General features: G+C 32.9%; 1 protein-coding gene across 2 annotated transcripts; it reads right to left on the reverse strand.

The window, feature by feature from the left end:
- LOC18592363 (probable L-ascorbate peroxidase 6, chloroplastic) lies at window positions 8,475-13,898 on the reverse strand. Of its 2 annotated transcripts, none has more exons than XM_018126183.1 (12): window positions 13,451-13,898; window positions 13,196-13,342; window positions 12,513-12,633; window positions 12,328-12,428; window positions 12,155-12,242; window positions 11,310-11,377; window positions 11,139-11,225; window positions 10,003-10,077; window positions 9,849-9,926; window positions 9,668-9,772; window positions 9,076-9,150; window positions 8,475-8,800 (listed from the first exon to the last, which is right to left on the reverse strand). In XM_018126183.1, exons 1-12 carry the CDS (start codon window positions 13,700-13,702, stop codon window positions 8,645-8,647), a joined length of 1,353 nt encoding a protein of 450 aa, XP_017981672.1. In that variant the 5' UTR covers window positions 13,703-13,898; the 3' UTR covers window positions 8,475-8,644. The 2 variants fall into 2 exon arrangements, with proteins under 2 accessions (XP_017981672.1, XP_007019111.2); XM_007019049.2 differs by having other exon boundaries at window positions 8,475-8,934.

Below are 14,223 nucleotides of genomic sequence, written 5' to 3' on the forward strand. Positions count from 1 at the left end.
AATAAATAATATTTTGATGATGACAGTTAGTCAATCATTAATTATAATAATTTACTTGATTTAAAATAAAAGTATAAAAGTTTGATTAAATATAATAAAAAAATAAAAATTTATTTTAAAATTTTAAAATAATATATGATTTTTTAAAATATTAATTTATGTATTTTTAGATTTGGTATTGTATTATTTAATGTATTGTTATTAGTGTTCATTTTATGTTAATTTAATTGTTCACTTTGGAGATTGGAGATTGATCTATTCAAATATTTCTTTTAAATGATTAATGGTCAAACAAATAAGATCTAAGAAAAAGTATGGTCGAACATTGTTGAACTGTTCATAAATAGATTTTTTTTCTTTTTTTTATGATAAATATTCACCGACGTCTTGCATGAAGCACGCAAATGTACCCTCAAAACATAGCACAGCTTTTCTCATAAAAACGGAATAGTACGTAATGCTTGTACTTAATCCCATTGGTACTTGGGCACTAGTTAATGATATTTTGTTTTGATTTTTCATAATTAATTACAGATGACGTCTACTTATTAATGATAATTATATGAACATGTATAAATTATATATAGTGAGAATGGTCGGATTATTGGATACTTTAACCATTTTTCCCGAAATTTTTTTTTACTGTTTTACATTTTTAGTACATCACTCCGTCCAAAGATATTGCAACAAATTTTTTTTTTATGTCTATAAATTAGGTTATGTTGAGTTTTAAGTTGACTAGAATTCTAGATCTTATTTGATTATGATTTTTGTTTGTATACAATATTAAGTAGTTGTATGGTTTTAAACTTCTTATTCCACATCGAATCCTAATCATATTCTACTTTGGACTTTTATACTACAAAAGTGAATTTTTAGGCTTTAGAATTACAAGTAGTGCTTTGAGAGATCTAAAGAGGGAACATCTTGTAACTCTATCTTTTGCTCTAAGTGGAGCGAGAATGGTTTGGGTGAGTGTTCTTGGGAGGTTATTGAGAAAAAGTGTGCAAGGGATCTTGGGTTGGTTTTGGGAACTATAAAGGTTAATTTATTGTACTTTAAATTCTCAATAATAGAAGAACAATTTCACTCTGTGGACGTAGGCAAGATGTCGAACCACGTAAATTCTTGTATTTTTCTATTTGCTTATTTTCTCTGAATTTTATTTTTATTGATTCTTGGGCAATTTTCACAACAAACTAGTATCAGAGCTTCGGGTTCGGTAAATTCAAAATTCAACAAGGATGTCGAAAGTTACTAGTTCTACGAATTTTTCAATTGAGAAGTTTGATGGGAAGACTAGTTTCACGCAGTGGCAAAGAATGATGAAAGATCTCATTGTGCAGCAAGGTTTAATGCGCCCCTTGCTAGGAAAAGAGGAAAGGCAACCAGATGACATGAAGGATGTTGAATGGGCAGAGTTGGAGCAAAGGTGTGTGAGCACTATTCGGCTTTGCATTGAAGATAATGTGTTTAATCATGTTATTAATGAGGATTATGCTCTAAGATTATGGGCAAAGTTAGAGAAAATTTACTTGACGAAAAGTCTTTCTAACAAGTTGCAGCTTAGGCGAAAGTTGTATCGCTTAAAGATGGAGGAGAATGGAGACCTCATGAAGCATATGAATGAATTCGATGGAATCATTGATCAGTTGAAGAAGGTTGATGTCAAGGTGGAAGAAGAGGAAAATGCACTATGGTTCCTGGCTTCGCTTCCAGACTCCTATGAGGTATTTGTGGAATCTCTTATATGTGGGATGGATACAATAACGTTAGAACAAGTACAAGCAACGTTAATGTCTCGTGAAGCCCGAAAGAAAAGTAAATAAGGGGATAGAGATTCAAATGGCTTGGCATTAGTAATTGAGGCTAATAAGAGGAAGTTAACTGGTAAGGGATCTAAGGGTGGCAAGTCTAGATCCAACAATGTTCAATGCTTTAAATGCAAAGGGTATGGGCATATTAAAAGGGATTGTCCTACAAAAGGGGATGAAAGTAACGAGAACAAATGTGAGTGTGCTTTCGTTGCTGAAGGTGATGATTGTGATGTCCTTACAATTTCAGAAAATATGGATGCAAATTCTGATTGGTATTTAGATTCTGCTTCTGCTACTCACATATCTTATCAAAAGGATTGTTTTGATTTACTTCAAGAAGGGGTGGCTGGGAATTTGACTTTTGGTAATAAGTCAATAGTGAAAGTCATGGGTCTTGGAGTGGTGAAAATCAAAATGTTTGATGGGGTTGTGCGCTCTTTAGGTGGTGTGGCCTATGTCCCAAAGATGCGTAAAAATCTAATATCATTGAGCCTATTAGACTCCAAAGGGTATGAATATTCTGCTTGTGATGAAGTAGTAAAAGTCACACAAGGCGACATGGTCCTAATGAGGGGGAATTTGCATAATGGCTTGTATCATCTAGAATGTGAGGCCTCGAAAGGATGGGAACAGTGCACAGGGGATGGTAGCTACCAAAGTGAGATTTCATTTGCCGAGGAGGTGATGAAAGGTTCCCATGGTGTAGACGATGGTGAAAGGACGAAAAATCTTGCCAGTAGTGAATTGGAAGGGTCGTCGAGGTCCCTTTTCGAAGTCAATTAGTGCCATTGACTTGACGGCTACACAAGTGCATTGGCCGTTTTGTGGAATCAAGTGTTGGACCATGCTTGATTCGGTATGTGTAGTCGTGGTAATTATAAAAGCCAATGATTTAGAAAGTCTTATACTTAGAGAGTTGTTCAAGGTGTTGGAAAGTAGGTGGAGTTAGGAAGTTGCAATTAGGTGCGATTAGTGGAAGAGGTTTAAGGAGTTTGAATTCAAGTTAAAGGTGGAGATTTGTTGAGTTTTAGGTTGACTAGAATTCTAGATCTTATTTGACTAGGATTTTTGTTTGTATACAATATTAAGTAGTTGTATGGTTTTAAACTTCTTATTTCACATCGAATCCTAATCACATTCTATTTTGGACTTTTATACTATAAAAGTGGATTTTTAGGCTTTAGAATTACAAGTAGTGCTTTAAGAGCTCTAGAGAGGGAACATCTTGTAACTCTATCTTTTGCTCTAGGTGGAGCGAGAGTGGTTTGGGTGAGTGTTCTTGAGAGGTTATTGAGAAAGAGTGTGCAAGGGATCTTGGGTTGGTTTTGGGAACTATAAAGGTCAATTTATTGTACTTTAAATTCTCAATAATAGAAAAACAGTTTCACTCCGTGGACGTAGGCAAGAGGCCGAACCACGTAAATTCTTGTGTTTTTCTGTTTGCTTATTTTCTCTGAATTTTATCTTTGTTGATTTTTGGGCAATTTCCACAACAAGTTATCTATCTACATGTGTAGGTCCGATTGTACTCAAGTCAAGTTTTGTATAATTTCTTTTTGTTTTGGTAAGATTCAAGAAAAATATTATATTTAATAAAATAACTAATTTTCATAAAATTTTAAATTTAAAATATTTAAAGTAAATATAATTGAACCAAATAAATCAAATCGAGCTCAAGAATAAATTTTAAAAGTATCAATCAAAGTCAATCCACTCGTTGTGACATTATTTGAAGCAATGCATATCAAAGTTTTTTTTTTTTATAATTGAAGGAGGGAGAATTCGAACTATTCGTTGTGACATTATTTGAATTCTATTTTTTAAGTAGAAAGATTATGTACTAACCAATGAGCCAAATGTTCAAGTGCATATATTAATGTTTTTATATACGTATATTTATATTGATTTTTTTATGTATTATGAATCAAAATCTTAATGTTTGGACCATAAGAAAACAATATCCACACATGAACCACTAATTTAAGATTGCAAACCTTTATATATAACTTGTAACCATTGGACTTCGTTTTGTGAGACTTAGATTATGTTAAGCACATTATTTTATTTATTTTTATTTTTTGGCAAGTCGGGGCAGTCACCTACCAAGAAATGCCCATATATATGTCCCATGCAAAATCACGTGGGTTTGAAATTTGCTAGGAGCCAACATTAACACCCAATTTGAAAACCTAGGATCTTGTTAAGCTAATCTAAACGGAAATGGGCCCACACTAAAACAGTTTAATTTTTTTTAATTGATAAAAAGATTCAAATTTTACTATTTAAGCAGGGTAACGTATCAAAAAATTATTTCTTAGAATGATTCTTTTACCTCTGCTTTCAACCCAATTGGGGGTAAAACAGAGTTGTTTTTTTATGCTTTCTTGTTTAAAAAGATGCTTTGGGGAAGAATCTAAGAACAGAAGCATTTGGCTTACTTGCCCAACAAGGGAACAAAGAACATTGGGCTACACAAGTTGTAGTTTTTCCACCACGTTTGTCAACTCAAAGCTTTTTCCACGCAGAATCATAGGTTTGGTCATTACAAGGACTTTGAAGATAAGATCAAGAAATGTTTAAACTTCAAAGGTCTTCCCAACTCCTTTTTGGGACTTTTCGATGAGAGTTTTCGAATTCACATAGGACGCCTACCCTCTTGTTTCGTCTCAAGGATTGATTTTGTCCATTGGTTATTATATGCTTTTATAAAGCCTCTTTGACTAAAGTTTATATCTATCTATACACTCTAATAATTAAAAGATTATTAATTATAGAAAATTGCATATGTTTACAAAGGAGCAGAGCTTTGTGTAATTATGGGAGGATGTGGTCTCTTTAAAATTTTTAAAATTTTATATATATTATATATTTTTTCTTTTAATACTTCATAATAGATTTTTAGCTTTTATTTTTTTGCTCTTAATAAAAGTTGGTTTATTCCGTCTTTGTGTTCATACTTCAGTATCTTAATTTAGATTGTTATCTTTTTCAAAAAAAAAAAAAAACTCTCTTAATTGTTTATAAGAAAAATATAGACATAATACTTAAAAAGTTCTTAAACTATTTTAAAAATTTTAAATAAATTTTTATTTTTTATTATGTTCAATCAATATTTTATTTTTTTATTTTTTGATCAAATAAATTCTTATAACTAATCATTGATTAATTATCATTAATTAAAATGTCACATTTCATTTTCATATCACCTAATGTTGACGTAGCACGATAACATGACATGTTAATAAAAATTGATGGCATAATTATGTGATATTTTTGACCTTCCACTTCAACGTCACATCATTGTTACTTGAATATAAATAATAACAAATGACATTTTGATTAAAAATAATTAATCAAATATTACTCATAAAAACCTTCTTAATTCAAAATAAACCTACATTAACTTTATTCAATATAATAAAAAATAAAAATGTATTTAAATTTTTAAAAATTAAAATAATGTAATTTGAATTGAAAATCATGTCACTCAAATATTCTCCACCCATTGTTTATCAATGGAGGAAAGTCCAAGTGGGTTATAGAATATCTGATTTTAGCTTACCTTTTTACTATTATCTTTTGATTATTTGCTCGGGACAAATTAGTGGTTTTGCTCTTTGTTCCAAACAAAGGGAGAACATCTTTTCTAGAAAAATTTTCTTTTATTAGCCACTTGCGTTGCTTAACAATGATGCCTGTTTCCTTTCTTCTTTTTTTTTTTTATATGGATGCAACAACCTTTAATATGAACTTTGTCCTAATCTTAAACACATGATCAGCTAATCTCTTCTTTCTTCTCTTGAAAATCCCTTAATTTTGTTTGCATCCAATTTTAATATATTGGGACCTCTTTCAACTGTGATTAATGTACAGCACTGTTCCATTACTCTGTGGTCCATATACAAATAGAGATTAGGTTTTTGATTGCTAAGTCTTATCAATGCCAGCACTAATTAAGCATGATACTTAATAGTATTAACATAATGTTAATTATAATCATGAGAATTGGTGTTAAGGATGATGAAAGAGCAATCATTTTTCTTTTTGTTACATCAAAATGTTTTCTTCAAACATTTTACCCACTCCTGCTGAATTGAAAGTTGGGATTTCAATTTGGAAACTTAGCAACAGTAATTAGCATTGGATATGGCGAATAATTTCACCCATTATATTAAGTAATTATTGCCAACGAAGATATTAAATTAAGACAAGATGTTGGGCAATAATTAAGATTTAAGCCTTGTCTGTTTGTTCTCAATTCTTGTTCTTTAGTCTCAGTTTGTTGGTCTAATTTCCAAAATCAAATACTATTCTTCAGCAAATTTCACAAGTTTCTTGCTTATTTGACAAGAAGCAACATGGTAATTGGACAATGAAAAATGGTCATAAAATCCATTTGACTCAACATCTTTCCCATTCTAGAACAGTGTGTAAAACATATGCATTGAGCCAACAACCCTCCAATCGCAACTTTTCCCCATTGAAACTAATAATGGAAGAGGCAAAAACTGAGCATGAGGCCCAGAGAAAAGTAAGTAAAAGAAAAGAAAAGAAAAGAAAGAAAAAGAGAAGATAAGGGAGACCCCCAGTTGCATAGTATAAACTTTTACTACGGTAAAGCTGAAAAAAGGAGAAACAAGTCTCTCCCAAGAATCTATATAGCTGTAGACAAGCAAAAAAAGGGGTGTTGTAGAAATGATGATTTTCCATGAGAGTTAATTATTAACTGAGCAGCCCATGTGCTGCATAAATGGGGGCAGAGCAATGATCTCTTGCTCTTCTTTTTTCACACTGTTGTGTTCCATCCAGGGGAGAGAAAAAGTTTGAATGGACATTTCCGTAGCTGCTCCCCATGTCTCCATGCTCAAAACTCGAAACCAAACATGCTTTTGCGAAGGAAAAAGACACCTTTTAAGGATTCTGATAATCGAAACTGTGGTGGGTCTTCAATTTGCAGATTTGGAATCCATTTTCATTTTCTTGTCCTACACAGAACGGAAATAGTTCCTCCTTTTTCTCTTCATTGGTCCAAAGTTCCCTCTTCTATTCATTAACATGTTTTGCGAAACAATTATTGCGGAGAATTTTGCCAAACCTTTTTTGGACCCACTATAGTCCAAACTGGTTATTGAAGGCAAATTTATCTTGTTCTTGTTGGACTTAAAATTGGTTAGTTGAGTCCGGATTCTTAGGCCCACTTGATGAAGATGAACAATTAATTTAAATTTTTTTATTAAATTTAATTAAATTTTTATTTTAAATTAAATAAGTTTTTATGATAAATAATTGATTAATTATCATTAATTAAAATATTATTTATTATTTTATACTCATATAATATTGATGTAATATGTTATGTCAACGAAACACAAAATGATAAAAAGTATTTTGACTAAATCAAAAAAGATTTATTTAACTCAAACTATAAATATAAAAACTTATTTAGTTCAAAATAAAAATATAAATACTTGATTAAATATAATAAAAAAAAATTATTTGAATTTTTTAAAATAGTTTTAGATTTTTTTAAGCTATTATGTTTTATTTTATTTTATATGAAAATCTGTTATGTTTAAATTACACAACAAAGTATAATTATATTTGATTTTATGAATTCTTTTTTCGTATTTTTAAAATGTAGATTTTAAAAGTTAATTTTTTAAAAAAATAATAATAATTTTGTGACAAAATGATACTAAAATAGACTCGATTCATGCCAAAATCGTCAAATTAAGTGAAAAATAATTTTCAGAAAAAAATAAACAGATACTTCAATTATAGTCGGGCCAGTAAAAGAGAAACTCGTACACCTCTCGCAAAGAATTTGAGAAACTTACAAAAAGTGAATACAAATGGCCACTCAAATCATCATTGCCTGTACAGCATCGGGAGGTTCAACTTACATGACGAGCTTTCTTCACTCAGAAAGCCACAAGTACTGTTCAAGACCAAGGTAAAAAGTCCAGTTCAAGTTCATAGCAATTAATTAATTAATATCATGTCAAATAGCTTGGAACTCTCACTGAAAACAGCTGATAAAATCTGCTTATTGTTTTTGTCAAGTTTATCACAAATTGTGGCAAAATTGAGATTCTTTCTCTACTTGATATATTGAAATATGTATTTCAACTCTTTCACATTTTATTATGAAATTGATTTTAAGAGAGAATAGAAATATTCATTGAATTTAAGACATTGGGTTACTTCATGAACCAATTTCAACATGTCGACAAATAATTAAATAGAGCTTAAGAGCCTGTTTGACTTAATTTTTTTTAATTTAAAAATTATTATGAAAATTTTATAAAAAATAATAACTTTTAAAATTAAATTAAAATTGTTTGATAAATTTATTTTTATAAATTATAATTTTAATTAAAATTATCATAAAAATATTTTTTAAAAAAATGTAATATTATAATTATTTTTAACAAATTAAGATATTTTTGAAACAAAAATTAAAATTTTCTTACATTTTTAAAAGAATAAAAGAAAAAACTCCTCACAAAACCTTTTCCTAAAGCTTTTTTTTTTTAAATTTTATTCTTTAAAAAAATTAATTTTTTTTTAAAAATTTTCAAAATTTATGTTTGACATGATTTTTACTTTTAAGAGATAAATAAACTGAAAAAAAGTCAAGTCAAACAAGCAGCCGACTGCAAAATTTGAGGATTTAAACATTGATCAAAGAGCTGATGCAGCATGAGAAACCATATACTCACTCTCATGGTCTGATTCAATTCACAACCATTAGTATTAGGCATAAGAGCAAAGAGGAAAATACTACTAGTATACTCCTTTACTAGTGAGAGAGCTCAAACACATAATTAATAATTACCCATAAGAGATGTCAACAAGGCCAAAATACCAATAATAATCATGATGTTTAGAAAATAGTTGGTTGGTAGAGGCTTATCCGGGCTTCCACCAAGTCCCTCATATTCTGCTCGAATCTTCTGCTTCATAGCTTCTGACAGCTCTCTCTGCAGTAATTCAAAACACTCAATTGAATTTTATTCTTTCCCCTTCATTTAGACTTCCATGTTTAACATGTGAGCTTGTATTATTACAAGACACGGCACAACAAAACAAGAAACTTGTTTTTTTTTTGTTAATCCTGCAACAAAAGCATGAAAAGCAGACAAGATGAACAACTTGCACTTGTATAATTTTCTTCACAAAACCCCTCCATGCCAAAAATGCAATGAATTGTAGAAATCACTTGCTATAAAGAAAATAAGTTATTCATGGTTACAACCTTTCCTGTCGAGTACTTGGCAGCCACAAACTTTTCCGGTGCAGCTTGTGTGGGACCAGCATCTAACACAATACCCTGATCATCAAATTTTGCAGTCAATATTCAGGTCCTTAATAACGGAATTTTTTCTAGGTTTATGTAAAAGAAACATAAAAAACGTTGGATGTCTATGTCTACGCATCTATCTAATTCTGTACCTGTACCAGAAACCAAAACCAACAACCTGATGGAACTAAACTCAGGAACTAGTACTAGCCAAACCACAAGTTTACTGTCTCGAGTTATTAAGTACCAGAAACATTGGCAAATTTAGAATAAATAAACAATATCAGCATTTGCACAGCAAACACCCAACCTGAAATGAGATAAATTCTTCCTGGTGGAACTCAATATGCATGACAAAATTTAGCAGAGGTATGTTTAGCAAACAACTCTATGTAACCAAGATCTCCCCCAAATTTTGAAGAATAACACCATTATCATAAAAGGAAAAGTGGGGTTGATAATGAGGACAGTAGCCTAGCACTTTTACTAGTTAAACTTTTCTTAATCATGAAAGTAATACAGATGCAACCATCCATCAAAAGCAAACCTCTGGAGGATCAAATTTGGCCCCAAGGTTGCTAAGTTTGGCATGGGCTTCTGCATAATCCTTGAAGAATGTCTCCTGATCTTCAGCATATTTCTCAGCATACACCTGCAAATTGCGTAAAATTTAGCCCAAACTGTGATCATGTCTTCTCACTGGCTTAAACTAAACTCCTTTTATTTACCTTGAAAGGGGGATCTTCAAAAAGGGCAGCATCAGTTGGCAACACGAGCAGATCTTCATCCTTTTTCGCTTTGATGTCCTGAATTAATAAAAGAAAATCAGGCATTTTTCAATAACTTCCCAATGTATATGAGAATGTGATTCGAATCTCAAACCTTGAAGTATGAATTGTCAAACTTCAACCATTGCACAGTCCAGGAATGTCCTCCTGGTGCTCCTGGCCCATCTTTCTGTCATTCAAGAAGGAAAATCCAATTTAAATCCTAAATTGCAGTTATTGGTACACCATTCATGTTCCACTTAAGGAAACATATCTTTCTAGCATAAAGACAACTATGTATACTAACACTGGCAAAGTCAGCAACCACGAACAAGTTGCTTATTAAAATGCAACAGAACATGAAAAAAAACACTTGACAATAAATTGTATTCAGGAGACAATCAATTTGCTTTATGGACAATATTGACAAACAGAACTAGAGGTAACAATTTGCAGTTTCTAACAGTGCAAGTCATGCTCACGTCTTAAGGCAATTCCGTAGAAGTGAAAAGGGAGAACCATACGAGGATATCCCCAAATTCATTTTGTTTGGAGCACTTTCAGCCACAGAATTTTTCATTCTTCTGAGGATTCAGTGTAATGATCAGCTTTGAAAGTAAGTTCAAGTTTCTTTTCTCCAAAGTCCATTTGTGGATGGGAAGCAAAAACTTCAAGTTAAAATTTTAAGGGTAATCTTAGAGGAAAGAACAGTCATGCTAGAACCATATGGTTTGGCATGAAACAGGACAACTTAAACTTAAAAGGAACAGAAGGTCGGTGTTTCTTCTCATACTTGCTTTTCTGATGAAATAGTGCCCTCATGTAGTTGTTAACAATTACATGTCAGTGAAGTGTTTCTCACCGCCTAAATACCAAAAAGCCCATAGGAATAATAAAAAGAGAAACAAGCATTTATAGGTTTCCCATTAAGAACACGAAGAGGCTGACAGACTGGGTAAGCAAATCTTAGTCAAGGTTCAGACTCAACAACATATTTGGAGGTAATTCCCTGGTATTCATCCCATTGATGCCAAATGCATCCATGACAGGGTAGATTGCTTCTCCGAGGAACAGTAATGAGCTAAATAAATGGCACTGTACATATTCAATGATAAGTATAACAGACTATAATGCTTAGCATTTGCACTAGAATCTCTAGCCTCTCAAGAATTGGATAGGACAAATAACCAACTTAAGTTACTCAGAAAAACAGATTTTCCCTATTCATAATCAAAACAGGGTTTTAAATACCGTATACTTGGTTTCCGGTTTGCCCCAACCACTACGCTCTGGTCTGGACCTCCCAAGTGTGTGTGCACCAGATAATGCAACTATTTCCTACATATCAAAGAGGCAGATGATTAGTATCAGTGTGTGCCATAATAAAGACAATTACCAAGGATTTTTTGCAATAAAGTTTACCTTGTCATTCAATCCCATTCGGTAGAAAACCTCTCGTAGATGATCAGCAGGTGAAGGGGGTCCAGCATCTAAGCACAGAGAAATGCCATAAAAGTTAGTGGTCTCTAAACATAAGTAGAAGCCAACATACCAATACCTATGAGGGGTCAAAGATGCAAAACAAGCCCAAATTACTTGGACATGGCTAACAGATCTAAACAAACTAAAACTATGAAGCCTGCCAATGTATGGCATCTAACGATCTACAGCTGATAATTAGCTACATACTCAGAACTTCAAAATATTGACAAAGATAAGAACTTAAAAGATCATTACTTACGAAAGCCTGCAACATAAAACTCTATTAATAGTATTCTAGGTCCGTAAATGAACAACTGCCATATAATAGCAGCTAAAACATGCCTCAACCTGTTTATTTTTACAAACTTACTATTACTTTTACAAAATTCCTACAGATCCCAATATTCTGATTTAGTCTATAACAATGCAACTTGAGGTATTTGCTCTATGTTATTGATTATAGAACACCTAGTAGTACCCTTGTTTTTGTTGAGATAAAGATATATTATCTGTTATCCATGACACACTTCACAATAATGCTATGACCTGCCCAGACATCCAGAATTAGATGGAGTAAAATGCCGTGTTCAGTTCATGGACTAACCATTCTAGAAACTTTAGTAGCACTCCAGCTGATGAATCAGGTGCCTCAAGTTTCTACTCACATTTCTTAGTGCCTCAAATTTCTACTTACGTTACTTAATTTAGGAAATCAGGTGCACCGTGATCTTCCCACAATTTACATCCACATGGACACATCATGTGCCAAAATAAGGTTCACTTACCAGGTAGCCTGCCCTCTTCAGGACACTCATTAGGACCAGAGACATCCACCCTACCATATTTCATAGGAATTTTGGGTCCCCCAGCCTCCTGAAATTTCAACTCAATACTCAGTACAATAATTACATATCAATCAACGCAAAAATACTCATAAAAGACTAATAGGAAGGATGACCTCAATAGCAGTAGCACTAGCCAACTGGAACAAATCTGCATATGTTACACCAGAGTACTTGTCCTTGATAGGCTGAATAAGCTTCAACGCGTTCACAAGACCTGAACCGCAAGTTTATGAGACAGCAGAGCTAACAAGCACAAACTAAGCTAATTATGTGCTATAAGTAACATAGAAAATGTTACCAGCATTGGCTGCATGTTTCAGCTCAACTTCAAACCTAAGACTTCCATTCGCTCCACCCCTTTGAGGCCATTCCTCAATGTTCTTGTTGTAGGTACCAGCATCGTGCCATCCTAGACGAACCTGTTGCGCATAAACCAAATTACATACATATCGCAGTAAACTCGTTGTTTTTCTCAAGTCTTGACAAACCATTTTCTCTTGTTTCTTAGGAAGGAAAATAAGAGGAATTGCAACTTTCCTTTCCCGCAAACTCCAATCCTTCCATATGAGAAGAAAACTAAATAGGAAACCATCATTTAACTAAAATTAAGCATTTTATTTACGATTTTAGCCTCAACTAAATCTAAGTTCAATCTACACTTTTAATGCTGCATAAACAGATCAAGGTGATACTTCGTTTCTTCAATATGAAATAAATTTCATTAAATCAAAGTACTAAATCTAAGTTCAATCAACACTTTTTAATGCTGCATAAACAGATAAAGGTGATACTTCATTTCTTCAATATGAAATGTATTTCATTAAATCAAATTATTTCTTCAGCGTAAGCCAGGATAATATTTTCTGCTAAAAATTGAAAGAACATAACTACATTTATTCAACAAGAAACACTGTGAAGCAACACAGCGAAAAAGCACTTACAAACATATTATTGAGAAAGAGAAACAAAAAAGTTAAGTACCAGAATAGGATGGCAAAACTTAGATTTGAGAAGCTCCTTGATATCTTCCCTAGCACTCTTCAACTGATCAGGATCCGAAGCAGCGCATTTCGGACTTGCTCCCGTGCTGAATCTTCCGCTGCTCGACACATTAACTGCCGACGTCCTCTATTTCAAAACGAAGAAAAAACAAAGAAAGAAAGTTACAAACATTCAAAATAAATATATTAGAAGATAAAAAGGAACGAAAGAAAAAGGAGAGGTAAAAGGCGGAACCTGGTGGCGACAGAAACGAGGACAGAGAGCGAGGGATTTAGAAGAAGAGAAAGAAATGAGAGAGGGAGAAGAAGAATAGGAGGAACGGAGATACAGTCGAGCTTTGGAGGAGGAAGCAGCAAAGATTCGAGAAGAGGCGGCGGTGCCTAGAGACGAAGCCATCGGCCGCTTCAGTGATGATGACTGAGACTGTGAAGGTGAAGAACTCTGAACTTTCACTATTTGTGTCAGCTGTGATAGTCGCTCTGCCATTTGGCTCTCCTTCCCCAATTGTTTTGGATTAAGCTTTGGTTCTTTTGGCCCAACTCCTAACACACGCGTAGGGAAAGCTTTGTTTGCAAACGCAGTTGGCTTTTGGGTTTCGCCAATCCGCTTCTTTCGGGACTTCGGCTCTGGCTAATGTCTAACAGCCACATATATATTAAGCTTGGCCTGGCTTGGTATTTCGAAAGACTAAGATATGCATTTTTATTCTTTCTTCTTCCTCTTTTGGACTTTGGAGGAGACCAAACCGACACGTTTAAGCGAGTCGCAATTGGTAGTAGCAAAATTGCATTTGACAAACAATTTGTCTTGTTATCCACGTTTCCGTGATTGGCAGGAGGGTTTGTTCATTATTTTATACATTATAATGAATTATTACCTTAACTAACGAGTTTATAGAATTATCACATATTCGTTAAATAACTATATTCATTTTTAATCTTCTTAATTATGAGTTAATCAGCATGTAACAATTTTATGGATTTGTAAGATTCTTATTAGTGTCAAAG

The sequence above is a fragment of the Theobroma cacao genome, chromosome 8 (assembly GCF_000208745.1).
Source record: "Theobroma cacao cultivar B97-61/B2 chromosome 8, Criollo_cocoa_genome_V2, whole genome shotgun sequence".
NCBI lineage: Eukaryota > Viridiplantae > Streptophyta > Magnoliopsida > Malvales > Malvaceae > Theobroma > Theobroma cacao.